This window comes from Mirounga angustirostris, unplaced genomic scaffold (genome assembly GCF_029215605.1).
Source record: "Mirounga angustirostris isolate CCGP_5_RB_7025 unplaced genomic scaffold, mMirAng1.0.hap1 SCAF_13, whole genome shotgun sequence".
NCBI lineage: Eukaryota > Metazoa > Chordata > Mammalia > Carnivora > Phocidae > Mirounga > Mirounga angustirostris.
Window position 1 is genome coordinate 8,334,918 of NW_026991721.1, and position 20,389 is coordinate 8,355,306.

General features: G+C 53.5%; 1 protein-coding gene across 3 annotated transcripts; it reads right to left on the reverse strand.

The window, feature by feature from the left end:
• Positions 1-1,118: 1,118 nt before the first annotated feature.
• SPINDOC (spindlin interactor and repressor of chromatin binding) lies at positions 1,119-13,324 on the reverse strand. Of its 3 annotated transcripts, XR_010406809.1 has the most exons (7): positions 12,938-13,324; positions 9,041-9,370; positions 8,796-8,945; positions 8,528-8,665; positions 8,160-8,360; positions 3,644-5,084; positions 2,961-3,099 (listed from the first exon to the last, which is right to left on the reverse strand). XR_010406809.1 is itself a non-coding variant. In XM_064576256.1 (6 exons), the coding sequence occupies exons 1-6, from the start codon at positions 13,062-13,064 to the stop codon at positions 1,134-1,136; spliced, it is 960 nt and encodes a 319-aa protein (XP_064432326.1). In that variant the 5' UTR covers positions 13,065-13,324; the 3' UTR covers positions 1,119-1,133. The 3 variants fall into 3 exon arrangements, 2 of the variants coding, with proteins under 2 accessions (XP_064432326.1, XP_045749395.1); XM_064576256.1 differs by lacking the exons at positions 2,961-3,099; positions 3,644-5,084 and adding an exon at positions 1,119-1,147; XM_045893439.3 differs by lacking the exon at positions 3,644-5,084 and having other exon boundaries at positions 2,300-3,099.
• Between the last annotated feature and the right edge of the window lie 7,065 nt (positions 13,325-20,389).

A 20,389-nucleotide genomic window follows, 5' to 3' on the forward strand; every position in this document is an offset into this window, starting at 1 on the left:
CCTTCAGTCATGTTTGTGGAATCTGCAGGAGCGGCAGAGTCTGGACCAGACCAGCGATGCAGTTAGGGTGCCACACAGGGCCCAGCCAGTGTCTCCCCTTCCCAACCACACCCGTACACACACCAGTTTCTCTTCGGGGAGGGAAGGGCTGCTCCTTCCTTTGCCTTGGACCAGCTTGAACTATACAGCTATTGCTGGTATCCAGAAAGATCTCCCCATCCTGAACCCCGAGGGGGCAGCTGGGGAGAGCAGGAGGTGGCCCGGTTCAGAGAGCAAAGGGGACTAGAGGCAAAGGTATCAGGAGCTGGGGGCAGTGGCCCCTTCTTCCCCCACCCTCCACTCAACGTGTGATTGGGCCTCCGCATCACACCTGGAGAGTTGCCACCACCAGCCCCGGGGCACGGATGGCGGGGGAGGCTTCCTTGGTGTTTGGGCAAACGGCTGCAGCAGCACCTGTTCTGGGGCTGGGGGAGATGGCGGGGGGACACACACATGCCCCCCAAGCACTGAGTCACCGACGCTCGGAAACTTCTGCACTCGGGGTGGAGTCGTGCCCTGGCTCCTCTCCCCACCTCTCCCTGGAAGCCCTCTGGGAGCTCCCAGCCCCACACACTCATATCGTCCCAAGGGTCTTGGCCAAGGCTGGGCAGACCCCTGCCAACCAAGATGTGGGGATGAGGTCAGGGGGCAGCCATGCCACCCACAGCCACTGTGGCCGCCAACCCTGTGCGGGGAGCCGCGCGCACTCTAGGGACCGGCTTGCCCTGGGAAAATGTCACACAGGAAGACACACCAAGAGGGCACTTGACAAACATTTATTGAGCACCTACGATGTGCCAGGCCCCAAGCAGGGCCCTAGGAAAATGAGGTCAATGCAGCCCAGTCCTTGCCCGAAAGGAGCTCACAGTCTAGTGGGCCGGCCACCAATCACATCAACAGCAGAGAAGGTGCATTGAACTTCACGATTTTACAGCGCGCTTTAGATGTTTTCTCAATTGTAAACACCCAGCAACACAGCCACGTTGATTTAAAAGCACATTGGCATAATTGTAAACACAGTCACACGATTGGAAGGATGGAAAGAAATCACCGGCAGTGATTCACATTCGTGTTTCGAAGCCCGATTTGCAGCCTTATTTACTCCTTCCTGTTAAGTGGGATGGAAGTTTTACAAGTTTGCAGAAACAGGGGTGGAGACCCAGAGGAGTTCCATGGCCCACCTGTCACACACTGGGGAAGCCACCCTAACACAGGATCTACTGACTTTTCTCCACAACGTGCCACACCCATGCCTTCTAATTCCCCGACTAGGGCCCCACAGACTTGCACTCCTCCCAAGCTTGTCAGACAGGGAGACAGGACCACATCCCAGGAAGCAACCATGCGGAGATCACCCACAGTGGGCCCACACCGGCTCAGAGAAACACATGGCCAGCTGTCATGTGCTTATACCCAGATCCTTCCTGAGTTAAAGAGGAGCTTTCTGGTTAGTCTCAAAACCTGGCTGGGTCAGTGCTGTAGGCGAGCGCCCCCTCTAGAGTCCTCACCTCTCCCCAGGTGCACAGGACTTATCAGGAGCAGGGAAGCAGTCCTGGAGCGGGGGCTGGACTGTCCCAATGCTCCACGTGCTTCTGGATTCTAAAGGCGACAGTGGGGTTTCGGGTCTGACAGGGAGCTCCCCGTGCCCCTCTTCAGTGCCCCTCTCACCCATGGGAGAGAAACAAAATGCCACAGAGAATTGGCTTGTGATGTTGGTTTAGGAGGATAAAGAAGCTGGTGAAGAAACCCAAAGTGGGCCATCTCTTGGTCCAGGAAACGGGGAAACCGGACAAAGGAAGGAGTTTAATGAAGCCAAGGAGAGGGTGGGTTACAGTAAGGCGCCACATGGCCGCTGCCTCATCCCGGGGCAGGGGAGGGGAGGCAGGTCTCCCCCGCCGACCCCGTAGGCTGGCCACAACCATTTCAGTTTAGAAAGATCAGTGACTAGGGTGGAAGCGCCCCTGTCCCCCCACCATGGCCTCTCTTGGACAGAGGCTTACCAAAGGAATCAGAAAGTACAAAATGTCAAAGAAAAGGTGTTTCTGACCCCGCTTCAAGGGCACAGGGAAGGGGCAAGGTATCCCTCTGTGACTGGCACCGAGGCAGCCCCAGTCGTCCAGCCAATGATGCCCTGTCCTGGCCCTGCTCTGCCCTCCCTCCCAGGACCATCGGTCAGCCCACCTGCCCCTCAAGGTCGCTCCAGGAGCCTGGATATCCTGCTAGCCAATCCCGTCCCCCAATGATGGCCCAGACGGAACTCTCTTAATAAAAAAAAATAATTTATTGTCAACAAAGGAGATATATACAACAGGAAAATAGGTGAAAAGGAGGGAGTGAACAAAGCCCCCAGGTGGGCTGTTTGGGCCTCCTGCAGGGATGGAGTGGGAAGAGGTAATGGAGGCCTCCTGGTTTAGGGGCCTGAACAGGTGGGGGAGGAGAGGCGTCCCCCGAGGTAGTGGGACTCAGTTCAAACCCCATCGTGACCACCTCTTGTGTAAGGCACTGTGCCAAGGGAGAATGGGGGGGGCTAAGAGGGGGAACGGAGCGGGGACAGAGAGGTCTGGGTCAGTGAAAGGATCAAGGTAGGTGTTCTCCACGGCTCAATGCCCTACCACACGACAGCCCTGAGGCCAGCCTTGCCCATCTCAGGGCCTGGCCTTGTGCCTTGCCAGGGGAAGACACCTTCCAGTGCCCCCAAGTAGCAGTGGATGCTGCCCCCCTTCCTCTCCTCCATCCTGCCTTGGCACCTGGTTTTCCTCTCTCCATCAGGTGGTCGAGCCGGGCAGCTCTGAGTGATAAGCCAAAGGGGGACCCTGCCTCCTCCCTCCCTCCCCAGGAGAGTGAGAACCTACACACCACTCCCTGCCTCTGGCTGCCCCCCCACAGTGGTGCTGGAGTCTGACAGAACCGCAGGCCAGTTTGGGGTATCACCTGCTCCCACACTCTTGGTGCCCTGGGGATGCTTGGACCAGTCTTGCAGGAGGCTGACTGCCGGGGGCTCCTCCATCCGGACGCGGATAACCTGGAGATCCAGTGTCCCGCGAAGCCCCGGAGGGGGAGCTGGGCAGGGACGGGAGTAGAGAGCAGAAGTCAGGGCCCTCTGGACCCCCACCACAATAGTGCCCCCCAAAGGCCTCTGCAAACCACACCTCCACTCCCAAGCCTTCACTTCCACAGTCCAAGGCCTGGTATGAGGGGGGAGCCCAAGGGACAGCGGGAAGCTCCACTCTTGGTTCATCAGAGGACCATGACCAACCAAAAAATGAGGTCACAGCCCCGGAGGCATAAGTCAGACTTCCTCCCCCACGTATTTTGGTACACAGATGCTCAGTGCTGTCTACCTCCCTCGGCTCTTCCCTTCAGCTCACTCTGCTTCATCTAAAACTTCCTGAGAGCCCTAGCCTGAGGGCTTCTGCCTTGTGTGGACACAGGTGGTGGGAGTGGGGAACCCCCGCCAACCAAGTAAGACACAGCTTTGCCCACCAAGGGGCTCACAGATGGATCCGGAGGCTAAGGCGAGAGCCCCGCATGGCCAGTCCTGGGTTAGCATCCCAGCTCTGCCCTGCGAGCTTCACGGGGCTCTTCCGCTCCAGTCAGGACCTACCCCTTGGGGATCAGATGTCCACCTCAGCAGTGGGGAGCAGCTGCTCAGAATAGGCAAAACCGGGCCCTAAGAGAGGGGCGAGCAGACTCCACGCGGCCTTCCTGGAACTCCCGATCCGGTGGCAGGAGCCGAAAGGATGAACGGACACAAGATGTGATGTGTTGCGTATGGATGGAAACAAAGTGAAATAAGAAAACACACCAGGGAAGGGGACAGATAGCACGGAGGGCCTCGTGGAGCGGGTATGTGAGCAAAGACGTACAGAAAGTGAGAGTCCGCTATGCTTTGCCCCAGCCTGAGCAAAGTGCACAATGGAAAAGGGGAGAGGAGGATAGGGAGGAGGAGAGTGGCTCGGGGTGGGTGGGGGGACGTGGGGGTTCAGTTCGGATAAGCCAGTTTGACAGATCTTATGGACAACCACAGATATGTCACATGGGCATCTGGAAGAGAGGCTGGAACCAGGGGGAATCTGGGTGGGAGCTGGGAGCACATGAACTTGGACTGGATCGCTCCGGGAGTGAGGAAGGTCTTGCCCCGGGGTTGAGGCATCCAGTCCCTCACTTAACCGCTCCCTCACTGAACACAGCAGCACCTGGACCCTATGCCAGGTGCTGGGGAGATCACAGGAAATGAAACAGACACACATCCTGACCTGAAGCAGCTTACACTCAAGAAAGAGGAGAGAGAACTGTCCCATCTGATTCAGGGAGTCGTGTATGAAAGGACAGGCCGGAGAAACAGAACAGCCAGTGAAGCTGGAGGGAGACCCGGCCAGTGGCCCGAGGAGCCCCAAGATCAAGAGTGATTCCAGAAAGGAGGGAGGGGCGATGTCACAGTTATGGTCACATTGGGGAAAGTCAAGCACGGAGAATTGACTGCTGGATTTTCATTTTAGGCAAGTCAAAGGTGACCTTGCCAAAAAAGCAATTTTAGCATGAGATGGGAGGATGGGAATAGGACTGAAGTGGCTCCCAGAGAGGGGAGGGCCAGTTAGTGTAGAAAATGCTCCCAGCTTTGCTGAAAAGGCTTGGGGACACATGGGACAGTGGCTAGGGAGGCATGAGGGGTCAAGAAGGGAGAAATCACAGCTTTGCATAGGCTGCCGGGTAAGATCTGGAGGAGAGGGAAATACGGACGGTGGACAAAGAGGAGAGCACAGAGAGAAGAGTGGCCGGCAGGGTGCGGGATGGGCTCCAGAGAGGAGTTGGGGGGGGGGGGGGCGGGACGACAGGCTTTGCCAGCAGCAGAGAGAAGGCAGAGGATGCGGCTTGGATGCTGGAGGGGGATGGGCACAGGTGGAGACGCACACAGGCTGTTGCTTACTAGGCGAGGGGCCCTGAGAGAGGTGCCTTACCTCTCCGAGGCTGTGTCCTCTTCTCCAAAATGGAAATCCTAATACTGTGTATGGTGGTTGTGGGGATTTAAGGAGACCGATGACATGCTAAGACGTTAAAAGAGTTCAGCAGGTGGTAAGAGCTCATGGACTTCGGGACTGCTCAAAGCAACAGAATTACGTACCAATTCTTTCTGGTAGCACGGAGGGCAGAGGTGAGGGTGGGTGGGGAGAGGAGCATCAGGACAGTGAAGCCTGACATGTGAGGCCCTTCCAGAAAGCAGGCATGATCGGAGCCCCAGGGCCGTGAAAAAGCAGGCCAGGAGGATTTATCAGTCTGGGGACAAGCTGAGCCCCTTTTGCACTCCAAACCCAGGGCTGGCCCCCCTCCCTCCTGGGAAGCCCAAGCCCCTCTGCTTCCCCAGCAACATTCCCCCTTCCTCTACATCTGTGCGTGTGTGGGTACAAGCACACACCGCCAGAGAGTGGGCCCAAGTCTTTTTCTCTTGTTTCTCATTAAGGCTTGTTTCTGATTGGCGACTGAAAATGTCACCACCACGTGACAAGTGAAGGCAGCCACTATCCACCCTTCTTTCAGTAAATCTTTACAGAGGGCTTTCTTTGTGGCAGGCACGGTACTGGGTGCTGAGGATACAGCTTGCGAAGCTCACACATGCACACACACACTTTTTCCTTGGTCCAGCCTGGAAACATACTGAGCCTGGCTGAGGTATCCTAAGAGCCGGCTCTCTAGGTCTTACTCAAATTAAACAGTAGCAAGACCAAGAGACTCTCTGTGTCATGATTTGTGAGTGGGGTCCTCAAGGCTCACCTCCTCTCCTGGCTTGGACGCCTCCCCACCCTCGTTCTGCAAGGCCCTTGGAAAGTTCCAGAAAGTCTTCTCAGCTTCACACTCATATCCATCAGCTCAGCTGACCTCACCACAGTGACCTTCCCCAACTTCTAAATCCTTGACTTTTAAACTTTTTTAAAGCAATAGAATCTTTACTCAAAATCTTCCAAGAACCTCAATACATAAAGCAACCCAACATGAAGACATTCTGGTTGAAGCCTCACAGGGTCTTGAGGAATCTGTCCGAACTCGGGGATCCTGAAACAGTCTGCGACCACGCTCCGGAGCCTTTGCCCTGCATAGAACTAGGGTGGCTGCGTCACTGCCCCCGACCTGTACCCCCAAACAGACAGTAAGTTTCTTGGGGACAAAGAAACTCTACTCTGTCCTCACTCATGTCATTTTCCAGAGGGCTTCCCTCGGGGCTGAGCTGCTGTGGGTTCCGGCCACCTCCAAGCTCCCTAGATCCTGCCCCCTGCTGAGAAAAAACCCTCTCACATCAATCAGATTGGTGAACCCCAAGGCCTCAGACTTTGCCCATGTACCCCAAAGGAACCTGAGATCTCAGGGACTACCCTTCTCAGCTACTCACCACTCCAGATAGGTGGAATTTGGGCACAGGGTATCCCAGGACTCAAAATGAAGGCTCCCTTTCGAGAATGAAACCAGAAGACCCATTAAACAGTGGAAGCGGTTAGCCCTTTAGAGCACTGAGATACCGAAGACAACGAGGAAGCTTGGGGAACGCTCAAGTCCAAGCAGAGCGCACTGTTCTGAGAGAGGCAGGACTGGAATGTGGCTCAAGCTGAAACTTGAGACAGCTAAAACCGTGATCTACGTGAAGGGCTGACGCCTGCCTCAAGAGGAGAAAAAGCGGAGCCCGTTTTGTAAAATATGATCAAGCGAAAGTGCACGTGTGCACGTACACACGCACACACCGAGCTTTGTAGAAGGTCTCCAGGATACAAACTGAACTATTAACAGCGCTCACCACTGGTGGAGGGGGGCAGGAGACGGCGCACATTTGCTTTTTTCTTTATGCAAAAAGCCTACCTCCTTTTTGAGAGCCCTGCTCTGGGGAGCCCCTGGTACCTCCCGTGCTATCTTTCCCTGGGCTCTAACTCTGAATGCACATTTCAGACAGGCCGGGACAAGGCGCTGTGTGTCACTCGGTCGCTCCTTCGAGAGCCATTTCCCGAGCCCAAGACGCCTGGCATGGAGAGATGAAGAGGAACCAGGCTCAGCCTCTGCCCTCCCAGAATGCATTCTGGTCTAATCTGAATTCTGCCACTGCTTGGCTATGTGACTGTTGCCTAAAGACGTCCACACCCTCCTCCCCAGGATCTGTGACTATGGTCATGTTACATGACAAGGAGGAATTAAGGCTACAGATGGAATTAATGTTGCTGATTAATCAGCTAACTTCAAACTAAAGAGATTGTCCTGGATGATCTGGGTGGGCTCCATGTAATCCCAAGGGTCCCAGTACGGAAGAGGGAGGCGGAAGAGTCAGGTCAAAGATAGCATCCTCAGAAGGACTCTCCTGGAGGCTGCTGGCTTTGAAGATGGAAGGAGACCAAAACCCAAGGAATGCACGCAGCTTCTAAGAAGCTGGCAGGACAAGAAAATGGACACCCTTCACCCCTGCCCCCGGAGCCTTCAGAAAGGAACATGACCCTGCCGACATCCGGATTTTAGCTCAGTGAGGCTCATTCCTGACCTCTGACCTCTGGAACTGAGAAGGGATGAAGCGTGTTCTCGAAGCCACGAACTTGTTAATGCAGCCACAGGAAACGAATACAAGGATCAAGGGAAGGAGGAATCAGCTCTGAGACTCAACCTTCCCAATTCCTTCTCCCCTGCAGAAAACAGACTTTTCTACAGGCCAGATGAACCACGTATAGAAGTTTCTGGAAATCGGTTAAACACGATACAAACACAAGCGCTTACTGCTATCATTAGACAAGTCACTGGACTGCTTTCTTCACGGAGGTGCCTGCTGAGTTCACCACGGGTCTGCTAAGGCCCTTGCTCCAAAAGGGTGAACTGGGCACCTCAGGTATCAGGTGGAATCAGCCTGAAGTGTGGTGCTGAGTGTCTGGCTTTGGGGAGCACTGGCCTAGCCCAACCTAACGACCAATCCGTTAGCAGCTCAGCTTTCTGGCCAGTCCGTGTCATTCAAGTCTGCCTGTCCTTGGCCCCGTCTCTCAGGGAACCCGAGTGCTAACCACCTCTGCCCTGGGCTCTGCTGCAGAGCAGCCTCGAGGAGGCCAGACCCCAGGGATGCAGGCTGCCTGACCCTCCCTTGTCGTCCCCTCTCAGGAGCTCACCTGGAGAGGGGCTTTCCGGCTGGGGAAGGCCTCCTTCTGCAGCTCTCCCCTCTTTGGGTGAGTCCTTGCTGTCTGAGGCCCTGAGCTGGGTGTGGGAGAAGAGCTGGAGGACGAAGCCTGGGGGGAAGCTGCCGTCAGTGAAGTGTCGGACCTCAGCAGGAGCAGCAAAAGTCTCTGTGGGTGAGTCGGGTGACGGGGGGTCTGGAAGGAAGGACAGGATGGACCTGTGAGTCTGGGAGGCTGAGCTGTCTATCCTCACTGAAGCCAGAATCCAAAGGCCTGGACCAACCGCCCTCCCCTGCTTGGCTTTCCTCTAGGAGCACTGCGGCCGGAGCCCATGCCCACACCTGCATGGGCCTCCCTCTCACCTGGGTCAGGGTCTGGGTCCAGGTCCAAGTTTTTGGTCATGGGTCTGCCTCTTTTCTTTCTGACCGGCTCTTCCCCAGGGGGTTCCTTCCATCTCTGACCACGGGGCTTCCTATTTCCTGGCTCCGAGACAGGAGCAGCTGCAGAATGAGAAGACCCCAGACCTTTTAAAGGGTCCACGCCTGAGCCCCACAGCCTCTCTCCACACAGAACACAGGGCGCATGTTCCCCTCTCCCCAGCTCAGCCTCAAGTGCTTCCAGAAGACTGACCCGGAAGCTCGAGGGGGCGGAGTCCCCTGGGCCGGCTCCTTTTCGGGAGAGATGGGTTGTCCTCAGAGTCAAGGAGAACGACAATCTCTGCTGGCATTTTGGCAGGGTCTGGGTCGGAGTCCGGGTCAGCTTCGACATCCTGGCCTGAGTCTGAAGAGGGCAAACACCCGGTGAGCTCCAAGTCCTCTGAGAGGCCGACTTTTCCCTCCATCCGCCACCCCTACCGCCCCCCGCCCCCTCCCTACCTGAGGTGGGTGAAGAAGTCTGCTCAGCTCTGATGTCTTGCAAAAGGGCCACCCCCTCACTCCAGGCCTCCAGGATGTTGCTTTTCTCTGAAGGGCTCAGGTCCAGGGTGTGAGGATGCTGTTCCAGGATGTGCATGCGCGCCGTGTCTGCAGAGGGGGACCGGATTTCGGCCCCACACACCATGCACAGTGCCCGCCCGCTGCCTCCTGGGCTGTTTCCCACCAGGAACTCCTGCTCCCAAGACACCTGCTGCTTGGGCTCCTCGCAGCCATCGCCACCCGCCTCCAGCAGGTTGGGCCTAGGCGTTGGGGTCTTCTCCTGTTGGGCCACTACAGAGGGAGAGGTGCAGGACATGTTAGTGGTAAAGGTGCCCACGGCCTAGAATACTTACAACTTGATTCCCCAAACTGGGTGGAGCTGGGGGACAGAGGAGGAACATTGTCACCCAAAGTCTTTCTCTCCCTTCCCCTGCAGCCCATGAGACGCTGTGTACCTGGGCATCCCGCTATCTCCCTGCCTATCTCCTCTCAATCTGGGCTCGGACCACAGGTCCACGTGCTTTTCCGACAAGCTGTGTTCTTGCAGGTCTTCAGTCTTAGCATGTCCATCCAGACCGTCCTCATCAGTCCGATAAATTCCTATACTTCCTTCATGGCCCCGCTCACATTGTCACTCCTGGGAAGCCTTCCTGACCTCTCACCCCTGGCGGGGGATTATATCCATGTCTGAGTTCCAGGCCACACTGCATACTTTCTTGAGAACAAGAATGCTACGTGTGATCATTTATCGTCCCCACAGGGCCTGGCACGCAGGAGATGCTCAGTGAGCCTTCAGTCAGCGAATGACGGGCATGTCTGCTTCTCCATCCAGCGAGGCCCCCTTAACAGGCCACCACACCCCGTCACAATCCCTTTCCCATCTCCCAGAGCAACTGCAGGTGTGATCTCATGCCCAAGGGTCTGCCTGGCATCTGCTTTGTGCACCTGGACCACAAACTCTGGCAGGGCAGGAATCCTTTCCAGCTCGACAAAGAAGGCAGGCTGACCCCACATAGCCTGGCAGCTCAGTGTTTCTGTGGAGTCTCCTGACCTCTGATGGCCACCCCTCTCTCCCACCTGAGAAGATGAAATAAAATATGTGGGGGCCCCTAACACCTAGGAACTGATGGGGAGGTGGCATTTAAAATGGGCCTGAGAGGGCGCCTGGGTGGCTCAGTTGGTTAAGCGACTGCCTTCGGCTCAGGTCATGATCCTGGAGTCCCGGGATCGAGTCCCGCATCGGGCTCCCTGCTCAGCGGGGAGTCTGCTTCTCCCTCTGACCCTCCCCCCTCTCATGCTCTCTCTCATTCTCTCTCTCGCAAATTAAAAAAAAAAAAAATTAAAATTAAATAAATAAATAAATTAATTAATTAAAAAAATGGGCCTGAGAATTTGTCAGGACTCAGAAGATCCAGGTCCCAGGCTGCGCTGTACCTATCTCCCACATGACCGGGCACAAAAGACCCTTAACCTCTTGGTTGCCGTTGGACTTTCTTTCCCACCATTCTTCCAAAACAGCTCTCGCCAGGGTCACCGATGCCAAACCCAGTGGTCAGTTCTTAAACTTCATCATTTGACTCATCACTTCTTCCATCTTGATTTTTGTCGCTCGGCTCCTAGGCACCACCTCCCGTTGGTTCGTCTCCTACTTCCTGGGGCTCTCTTGGGGTCACGCGTGCTGGTTCCTCTCATCTCTTCTCACGGCTCTCTCACTTCTTTCAGGGCGTAGCTGAAGAACCATCTTCTTGCAATGGCTTTCTCTGCCCCTCTGCAGAAAGCGGGGCACCCCATTCCCTTTCCCCCCTCGTGTCCTCCTTAGCCCACACCGCCACCGGGCCTAACATGGTGTCACTTGTGCTCCATGTCTCCCCGCTGCATGGCAGGCTCCGGGACAGCATGACTTTTGACCGTCCACACCTAGACCCCCAGCCTCAAGAACAGCACCTGGCAGGTAGTGGCATTCAGAAATCTGATGGGGACCGACTCCATCTCCAACCCGCAGTCACCGGAGAGAGTTCCACAGCTCCGTTCTTAGACCTTCTGTCTGTCTCCTCCCTCTGACAGTCTCCTCCCATTGCCTGCCTGCTGATGACTCCCGTATTTCTACCTCCAGCCAGACTCTCCCCTGCATCTAAACGCACGTGTCTGATGCCTATCTGGTCATGGCACTTGAATGTGTCACAGGCATGTCAAACTCACCCTGTTCAAACCTTAACTCCCTATCTGCACATGCCAGCATCCTAGCCTTCTTGTCTTTTTCGTGGGAGGCCTGTCCTTCTGGATGCTCAGGCCAAAGACCTTGAATTTATCCTTTCCCCACTTACCCCAAATCTTTCAAAAAGCTTCTGCTTCAAGACATTTATACTTGCTATTCTCTCTGCCTAAAATGCTTTCCCTCCCATTACCCACAAGTTTCGTTCTCTCGCGTCCTTTGGGTCTGTGCTCAAAATTCACATTAGAGAAGCCTTTCCTGACCACTTGATATTCCAAATAAAACACCCCCACTCTCTTTTCTCCTCCCTTTGCTCTGGTGTTCTCTGAACCACATATTGGCACCTGACACCCTATGCATTTGATTGTATTTGTCTTTGGTCATTCATTTATATATATATATTCCAGAAGGGATGTTTCATCTTTGTTTATAGCCATTAGCATGCCCAGCCTAAAACTGCTTGGCTTACGGTAGGTGCCTAATGAAGACCTGTTGAATGATTTAATTTCTCTTGGACTTCTACTTCCTCATCCCTAACTGGGAAATAGGGCCTCTCTTGCAGGGTTGTTGAGAGGATTAACTGAGACAGCCTGGCATCCAGCATTCAGTAAATACTAGCACAAGTAGGGAAAGAACTTCTGTTGGATGCAAAGCTCTGAGAAGGGTAGCAGCCTTTATTTACCGGACTTGTTTTATAACTCTCCAGATTCCAAAAAGGATGAGAGGCAGTGCAGGGAGACAGCGGGTGCTGCTGAGGTTAAATAAATGGACTTGCTCTCAACCTCTTTGGGGTACAATCCCCCCTACGGGAAGAGGTATTTGAGAATAAAAAGATATTTGCATTTCCATGAAAATTTTTCTGGCATTTTCATGAGTATTAAGTTTTCCACTAAGAAGGCCCTTTGTTTTCTAATGGTCTGCAAGATCCTGCGGACTAAAGAAACTGGTAAAGGGGGAGGGGAAATCAAGTGTTCCCAGATTGTTCCTCGAATCCCTTCCCAAGGCCAATCTCCTTCCAGCGTGGCAGAGGATACCCCTAGCAAACACTCCTCTTCCGAAACGGAGTATGCCGTATGCCATCCCATTCACCCCTGAAGCGCTAGAATCTGACACCTGTGGCTTACGCAAGTGGAAGGCCGGGGATGCAAGGGGAGTTGGGGGACAGCAAAGCTTTCTGCGTAGAGGGCCCTGAAAATCCTCCTCTTGGCGGCGGCATCCTCGGATCTCTCCGGACACCAGGCTGCCGTGCCCAGCCTCGGGCCCGGAGGCCTTGCTGCCCCTCGGCCTAAAACACAGCTTGGCCCCTGCGCCGGCCTCTGCCTCCGTGGGGCGGGAGACCGCGGCCGCCGGTGCGGGGCCCGGGAGAGGGGGCGCTCGGGCACCGGAAGATCCGGAGCGCGCGGGGTGTGGATCGAAGGCTCCAGACCCCGGACGGGGGCGGGGGAGAGGGAATTCGGGGAGGCCCCAGATTCCAAACCCTGGAGGGGGCGGAGCGAGAGCGCGCCCGGGCCCCAGGCCGGAGGGGGTGGGGGCGCCCGGGTCCCAGGCCGGAGGGGGAGGGGGCGCTGGAGCCCCTGACTGCGGAGGGGGAGGGGGCGCCCGGGCCCGGACCGTGACGCGGAAGTGGGGTCCCCTTCCCTCCTCACCTCTGAGCATCGGCTCGGGCCGCGGAATTACAGCCACCACCATGGCCTCCTCCTCGTCCTCCCCTTCCTCGCATTTGAGCGTCACCTCGAAGCAGTCGAGCGCGGCGCCCTCGGCCTTTAGGGCCATGGTGCGGCCGGTGTGTATGCGGGGGGGGTATCGCGGTGACCGGACGCTGGAGGCCGGGCGCGCAGCCAGGGGCCGCCTCCCGCCCCGCGCAGCCCCTTCCCCGCCGCCCGCCGCTCACCGCCCGGCCTGCGACGGGCGCGTCCGGGCCTCCCCGAGACCGAACGCGTCGGGACCCCGGGTGGGGAGGGCTCAATCCGGGGCCCCAGGCCCCCGCCGCTCCCTTTTATGGAGGCTCATTGTCGGCGCCCGCCCGGCCGGCCCGCCGCCGGCCCGCCCCCGGCCCCGCGCGGCCAATCGCGCGTGGCCCCGCCCCGGGCACGCGGCTCCGTTAGCCTCCCGGGGACCCGCAGGGCGGCGGGGAGGGCCGCGGCCTCCCGGCCGGCCTCCGGCGTGGAGGCGGGCATTGCCGGCCGGCGGTGAGGCCCCCAGGGCCGGCGGGCTGCCGATCGGGCCCGTTGGCGGGCGTCGAGAGCGCTACCGGGTGCCCCAGGGGTTTGCTGGGGGTCGCCTTTGCCTTTTCTGAACGAGCCTTCCTCCACCAGAAGATGCCCCGGGCGGGAACAGAACTCGCTGGGCAGCGAGAAGGGCCTTGGCGTGGGAAGCGGGGAGACGGAATTCCTTCTGATATTTCGCAGCTCTGTGACCTTGGGCGCGTTATCTGTTTTCTCAGACGACCTCATCCTTTCTCAGAAAACACTGTGGAGCCTTCTGGATAAGGGGATGCGAAGATGGAAGAGCCAAGTGGAGTGTGACACAAGCAAACCACCCCCGATGGTTTTGATTGCCATTTTTTTTTAAAACGTGAGTCTAGAGATTTTGAGCCTCCCCAAGGGCACACAAATCCTTGAGAGCCCCAAGACCAGACTCCGGTTACCATGACACTGCTACATCCTAATCCTGCTCCGGGTGAGCTTTTACCTCCGTGACATAGAATGGGCATCTCCCTCTGCTGTAGAAGCTCTCCTGAGGTTTTCGTTGAGAAAATGTCTGACACTGGAAATCCATCTCAAAATGCTACCCTATCAGACCAGACACAGGAGTAATTCAGAATAATGCATGTAGTGGGTTGGGGGCTGGAGAGCAGAAAGACCTATGGTATCTGGATTGCCATAGGTCTTTAAGTGAATAATCTTGTTACTTTCAAGTGTATCCAGTACTTTAAAGGTTTTACAGATAAAGGTATTACCAAGCGGGTTTCAATCATTTCTATCTCAGGATCACCTGGTAACCTTTGCAGAGATCCCTTCCTTGACCTTCTGCTCTCTCTCTACTGCCCTGCACGGTGCAGATCCTCAGGCTCCCAGGACTGCGGCCTTCAGGTCTGGGTTTGGCCAATGGGAGACAGTGGCAGGAGACTGGGAGATAGGAGGAAGGATAAAGCCAGTGTGTTTCTTCTCTTTCTCTCGCTTGCTTGGGCTTGGGCAGGTCTCCAGCCATAGATAAAGCTCCTCTTTGGTTCCAGCTCTTACTGGGTAGGCTGCCTTGGTTCCAACTTCTGGGGGATGATCCTCACTTCCAGGCTACATTAATTCCAACTCCTCCATTTGTCCCTCCGGTTTAGGAGTGGCAGGGAGTGTCCTGTGTTTGCTAATCTCTGGCTTACCTCTCTGTCCCCGGTTGGGACTACTCAGCCCTTCCATCACCCTTGTCACTGGTGTCACCAATACCTTGCATTAAATTCTTTGTTTTACGGGCGCCTGGGTGGCTCAGTTGGTTGGGCAGCTGCCTTCAGCTCAGGTCATGATCCTGGAGTCCCGGGATCGAGTCCCGCATCGGGCTCCCTGCTCGGCGGGGAGTCTGCTTCTCCCTCTGACCCTCCCCCCTCTCATGTGCTCGCTCTCTCTCATTCTCTCTCTCTCAAATAAATAAATAAAACCTTTAAAATAAAAATTCTTTGTTTTACATACTTAGAATGGTTCTTATTTCCCCCCTTGGACTCTGAGTGATACACCCAATATTATACCAGGCACTGTGTCCTCATAAGTCTTAATGTGGTAGACTGTATTGTTCCCATTTTACAGAGCAGGAAGTTGAGGCTTAAAGGGGTAAATTACTTGCCCAAAGTAATACAGCAAGAATCCTATTTCATCAAATCCAAGACGAGCGTTTTCTCTACATTTTAACATCCTTGGAATGGGGATACTTTCTATAATGGACATCACTGTGAAGTTTTAGGAATATCAAGAGTGTTCAAGATTGCCCTTCTGATATTCAGACCATGATGTTACCAGCAGAAATAAATCACGCTCAGAATGAGACATAGGTGAGGCCCCTTGGTGACCACAAAGATGACTCTGAGTGGTTGCTGCTTCCTTACCATAGATAACTCCAGCCCTGCTTGCATCCTCCTGCCTCCTAGATGAACGTTATAAAGATACCCGGTCTTGGGGCACCTGGGTGGCTCAGTCGTTAATTGTCTGCCTTCAGCTCAGGTCGTGATCCCAGGATTCTGGGATCGAGCCCCGCATCGAGCCCCCTGCTCCGCGGGAAGACTGCTTCTCCCTCTCCCACTCCCTCTGCTTGTGTTCCCTCTCTCGCTGTCTCTCTCTCTCTCTCTCTCTCATATAAATAAATAAAATCTTAAAAAAGATACCCAATCTCTAAGTTGCCCCTGCTTTTTGACAACATTCAATCCAGAACTGGCCCCCCACTTCCCTAATCCCTCCACAGAACCATGGAATGCAAGCCCGAATTTAAAGAGACTCACATGAGGGTTTTCCCTAGGGTACGTTCTCCTTTACGGAAGCAAGTTAAATAAACCGAACTTTTTTTGACAACAGCAGTGTTCCTGGTGGTCTTCGGTCAGAGGGCTTTGACAACTTTAGCCAATTTACTTTGCATACATTTCATCTTTATGTATATGAGGAGTGATACACAGGAATAGACATTTTTCCAAAGAAGACATCCAGATGGCCAACAGACACATGAAGAGACATTCAACATCCTCATCATCAGGGAAATACAAATCAAAACCATGATGAGATAGCACCTCACACCTGTCAGAATGGCTAAAATCAACAACACAGGAAACAGCAGATGTTGTGGAGGATGCAGAGAAAGGGGAACCCTCCTACACTGTTGGTGGGAATGCAAACTGGTGCAGCCACTCTGGAAAACAGGATGGAGTTTCCTCAAAAAGTTAAAAATAGACTACCCTACAACCCAGTGATTGCAATTCTAGGTATTTACCCAAAGGGTATAAAAATACAGGTTCAAAGGAGCACATGAACTCCAATGTTTATAAGCAGCATTATCAACAATAATCGAATAATGTAAAGAGCCCAAATGTCCGTCGACTGATGAATGGATAAAGAAGATGTAGTATGGGGCGCCTGGGTGGCTCAATCGCTTCTGCCTTTGACTCAGGTCATGGTCCCAGGGTCCTGGGATCGAGCCCTGCATCGGGCTCCCTGCTCAGCGGGGACCCTGCCTCTCCCTCTCCCAATCCCCTTGCTTGTGTTCCCTCTCTCGCTGTGTCTCTCTGTGAAATAAATAAAATCTTTAAAAAAATTTTAAAAAAATGATGTGGTATGTGTGTATATATGTATGTATGTGTGTGTGTGTATATATATAATGGAATGTTACTCAGCCATCAAAAAGAATGAAATCTTGCCACTTGCAACAACATGGATAGAGCTAGAATGTATTATGCTAAGTGAAGTAAGTCAGTCAGAGAAAGACAAATACCATATGATTTCACTCATATGTGGAATTTAAGGAACAAAACAGATGAACATCGGGGAAGGGGAAAAAAAAGGGACGCAAACCATAAGACACTCTTAACTATAGGGAAACAAACAGGGTTGAGGGATGGGTGTGGGGGGAATGGGCTAAATGGGTGAAGGTCATTAAGGAAGGCACTTGTTGTGATGAGCACTGGGTGTTCTATGTAAGTGATGAATCACTAAATTCTACTCCCGAAACCAATATTGCACTATATGCTAACTAACTAGAATTTAATAAAAATTTGAAAAAAAATTAAAAAATTAAAAATTCAATCTTGAATTAGAAAAAAAAAAGAGTGATATAATAAAAGTCTATGTCAAGGGGCGCCTGGGTGGCTCAGTCAGTTAAGCGTCTGCCTTCGGCTCAGATAATGATACCAGGGTCCTGGGATCGAGCCCCACATTGGGCTCCCTGCTCAGCGGGGAGCCTGCTTCTCCCTCTCCCTCTGCTGCTCCCTCTGCTTGTGCGTGCTCTCTCTCGGTCAAATAAGTAAATAAAATCTTTAAAAAAATAAAAAATAAGTCTGTCAAAATATCAGTAAGTCTGGAAGAGATTTTTTTTTTAAAGATTTTATTTATTTATTTGAGAGAGAGAGAATGAGAGAGAGAGAATGAGAAAGAGAGCACATGAGAGGGGGGAGGGTCCGAGGGAGAAGCAGACTCCCCGCCGAGCAGGGAGCCCGACGCGGGACTCGATCCCGGGACTCCAGGATCATGACCTGAGCCGAAGGCAGTCGCCCAACCAACTGAGCCACCCAGGCGCCCCAAGTCTGGAAGAGATCTTTAACTATAAAATACAATGCAAAGAGATAAGAAATTGTGTCAGAATTTGGCAGTTTTTTTTTTTAAATAGGCTTCGCACAAATGTGGGCTTGAACTCATGACCCTGAGATCAAGAGTCACATACTCTGCTGAGTCTGCGTCAGGCAGGTGCCCCTTGGCAGTGCTGTTTTTTTTTTTTTTTAATTATTATTATTTTTTAAAGATTTTATTTATTTATTTGAGAGAGAGAGAATGAGAGAGAGAGAACACATGAGAGGGGATAGGGTCAGAGGGAGAAGCAGACTCCCTGCCGAGCAGGGAGCCCGACGCGGGACTCGATCCCGGGACTCCAGGATCATGACCTGAGCCGAAGGCAGTCGCTCAACCAACTGAGCCACCCAGGCGCCCCGGCAGTGCTGTTTCTTAAGGGTACATAAGATGATGGCTTCTCTTGCAATCTGTGACATCTCAGATTTAATGAAATACGGTTAGTTGCAAAAGCAGGACTCTGCTCTGGCTCTGCCTGTCCCCTGTCCTTGCTCTTTCCATTACAGTTTTGCTCTGCTTCTCAGTGAACTCAAAGTCCTCGTTAAATGCACGAAAGGGTAGACACTATTAGCTCCAATATATACATGAAGAAATCCAGTCTGAGAGAAATCAGTCCTCAGAAATCGAACAACTTGCAAGTCACAGAGCAATTCCATCCCGCTGCAAAACCTGGGCTCTTTCCCATCACACCCGCTACTGAGCCAGCCCTCTCTGCCACGAGGACCTGAGGGGGAGCTCCAGACCATCTTAGGTGGAGTTCCCACCCACTGGCTACATACATAGTCAGTGCATTGCTGAAGGAAGTGGAATCTTTTTTCTTTTTTCTTTTTTTTTTTAAGATTTTATTTATTTGCGAGAGAGAGAATGAGAGACAGAGAGCATGAGAGGGAGGAGGGTCAGAGGGAGAAGCAGACTCCCTGCTGAGCAGGGAGCCTGATGCGGGACTTGATCCCGGGACTCCGGGATCATGACCTGAGCCGAAGGCAGTTGCTTAACCAACTGAGCCACCCAGGCGCCCTCTTTTCTTTTTTTTAAGTTTTATTTACTTGAGAGACAGAGAGAAGGGGCAGGGGAGGGGCAGAGGGAGAGGGAGAAATAAACTCTGGGCAGAGCACGGAGCCTGATGTGGGGCTCGATCCCGGGACTCTGGGATCATGACCTGAGCAGAAGGCAGACGCTTAACCGACCGAGCCACCCGGGCGCCTAGAAGGAAGTGGAATCTTAATTGTCGAGCTAGCCCCCTGTGGAGGAGAGAGGGTAGGTTTCCTAGACAAGTACGTCTGTAACTCGTCTTTTGACTTTGTAAATTTGGCTTTAGAGTATGAGATTCCTAAAACAAGAAGGACAGCCTGGAGATGAGAGAGATGGCAACGGATGGCCTGTTCTAGCAATCAGCTGCTCCAGGCCGCTCTCCATAGTGTCCCCTGGGCTGGAGGCCCAAGCTGGGATGAAGCATTTCCTTTTAGTACAGCTTTTACTATTGGTGGCGTTTTAGGGCCTCAGCGATGATGCAGACAGTGAGCAGAGTGCTGCAGGAAATAAAGCTGTCTGAAGCTCTAAATGTAGAGAGGGCTGTTGAAGGCTAAGTAAGAGGGTGGATGTGTGGCTTCACTTCTAACTTGCTTGGCATTTTGTAGCGATCTTCAGCAAAAGCCATAATAAATATCTGTCCATGCTCTTTGGCTCAATAATCCTGTTGCCAACAGGGCACCTGGGTGGCTCAGTCAGTTAAGTGTCCAACTCTTGATCTCAGCTCAGGTTTTGATCTCAGGGTCGTGAGGTCAAACCCCATATTGGGCTCCCAGTGTGGAGTCTGCTTAAAAAAAAAAAAAAAAGTTACCCTGAAGTCACCCAAAAGAAGAAAAATAATGACCCAACACAGATATCATAGCAGTGTTTGCCCCTTAAACTACTCATTCCCTGAAACTTAGTATACTCTCACTCCTAGGTGCTGGGTGAAATGTTACTCAGTTCTTGCATGTAGTCAGAGGTCCCCTTCTCTTGGCTCTTGACTCGGTCGGGACAGCTCTCCTGTGAAACCAGGCATAGCACACTGATGATTTGTTTGCATGTCACGGTCCCCTGTGGTCTCCGGGCTTCTGGAGGGCAGGTCCATTTTTCCGTCCATCTTTCTAGTTCCAGCACTGGCCCAGGGGCTGGGGTGTTAGCTCCGGCTTGGTGCCGGCACTTCAGGGCTCTCATTGCAAAAATGTCAACTCAGAGTAGCTCAGAAAAAATGGGCGATTTGTTGACTCGTGCATTTCAAGGAAGTGCTAAGCGCCCAATCCTGGGAAGGGCAGGAACACAGGAAGGCTTTGGGAATAACAGGACCCAGGACACGAATGCCACAAGGACATTCTTTTCATCTCTGGTCTCTGCCTCTTTCTGTAGAGAAGCCTTATTTTCTCCGTGTTGATGGGCTTTTCCCACATAGCAGGCGGTGTGGCCGCTCTTTCCCTGGACTGGCTTCTCGCTCTGTACATTTCAAACCTCGTTTCTCCTCCACTGCCCGAGTGAGCTTCCGGGGCTGGGCTCTGTATGACACACTCACATCACCAGATGACGTCTGGCTCTATGCTTTGGGGCCAGGAAATGAGCCGAATCAGCTTAGTGGGCAGCAGGAGAATCTCTGGAAACCATTCCTACTGAGGACAACTATCAACCGCTCTGTAGGAAAGTGGGTCCAAACTATGTAAATCTAGGGCAGTGAACTTCTCTTACTGACCTGCTAAACTACTACTGAACTCAGCAGTTGGAAAATGCCAGCAACCGGCCCACCTCTGCTCCATA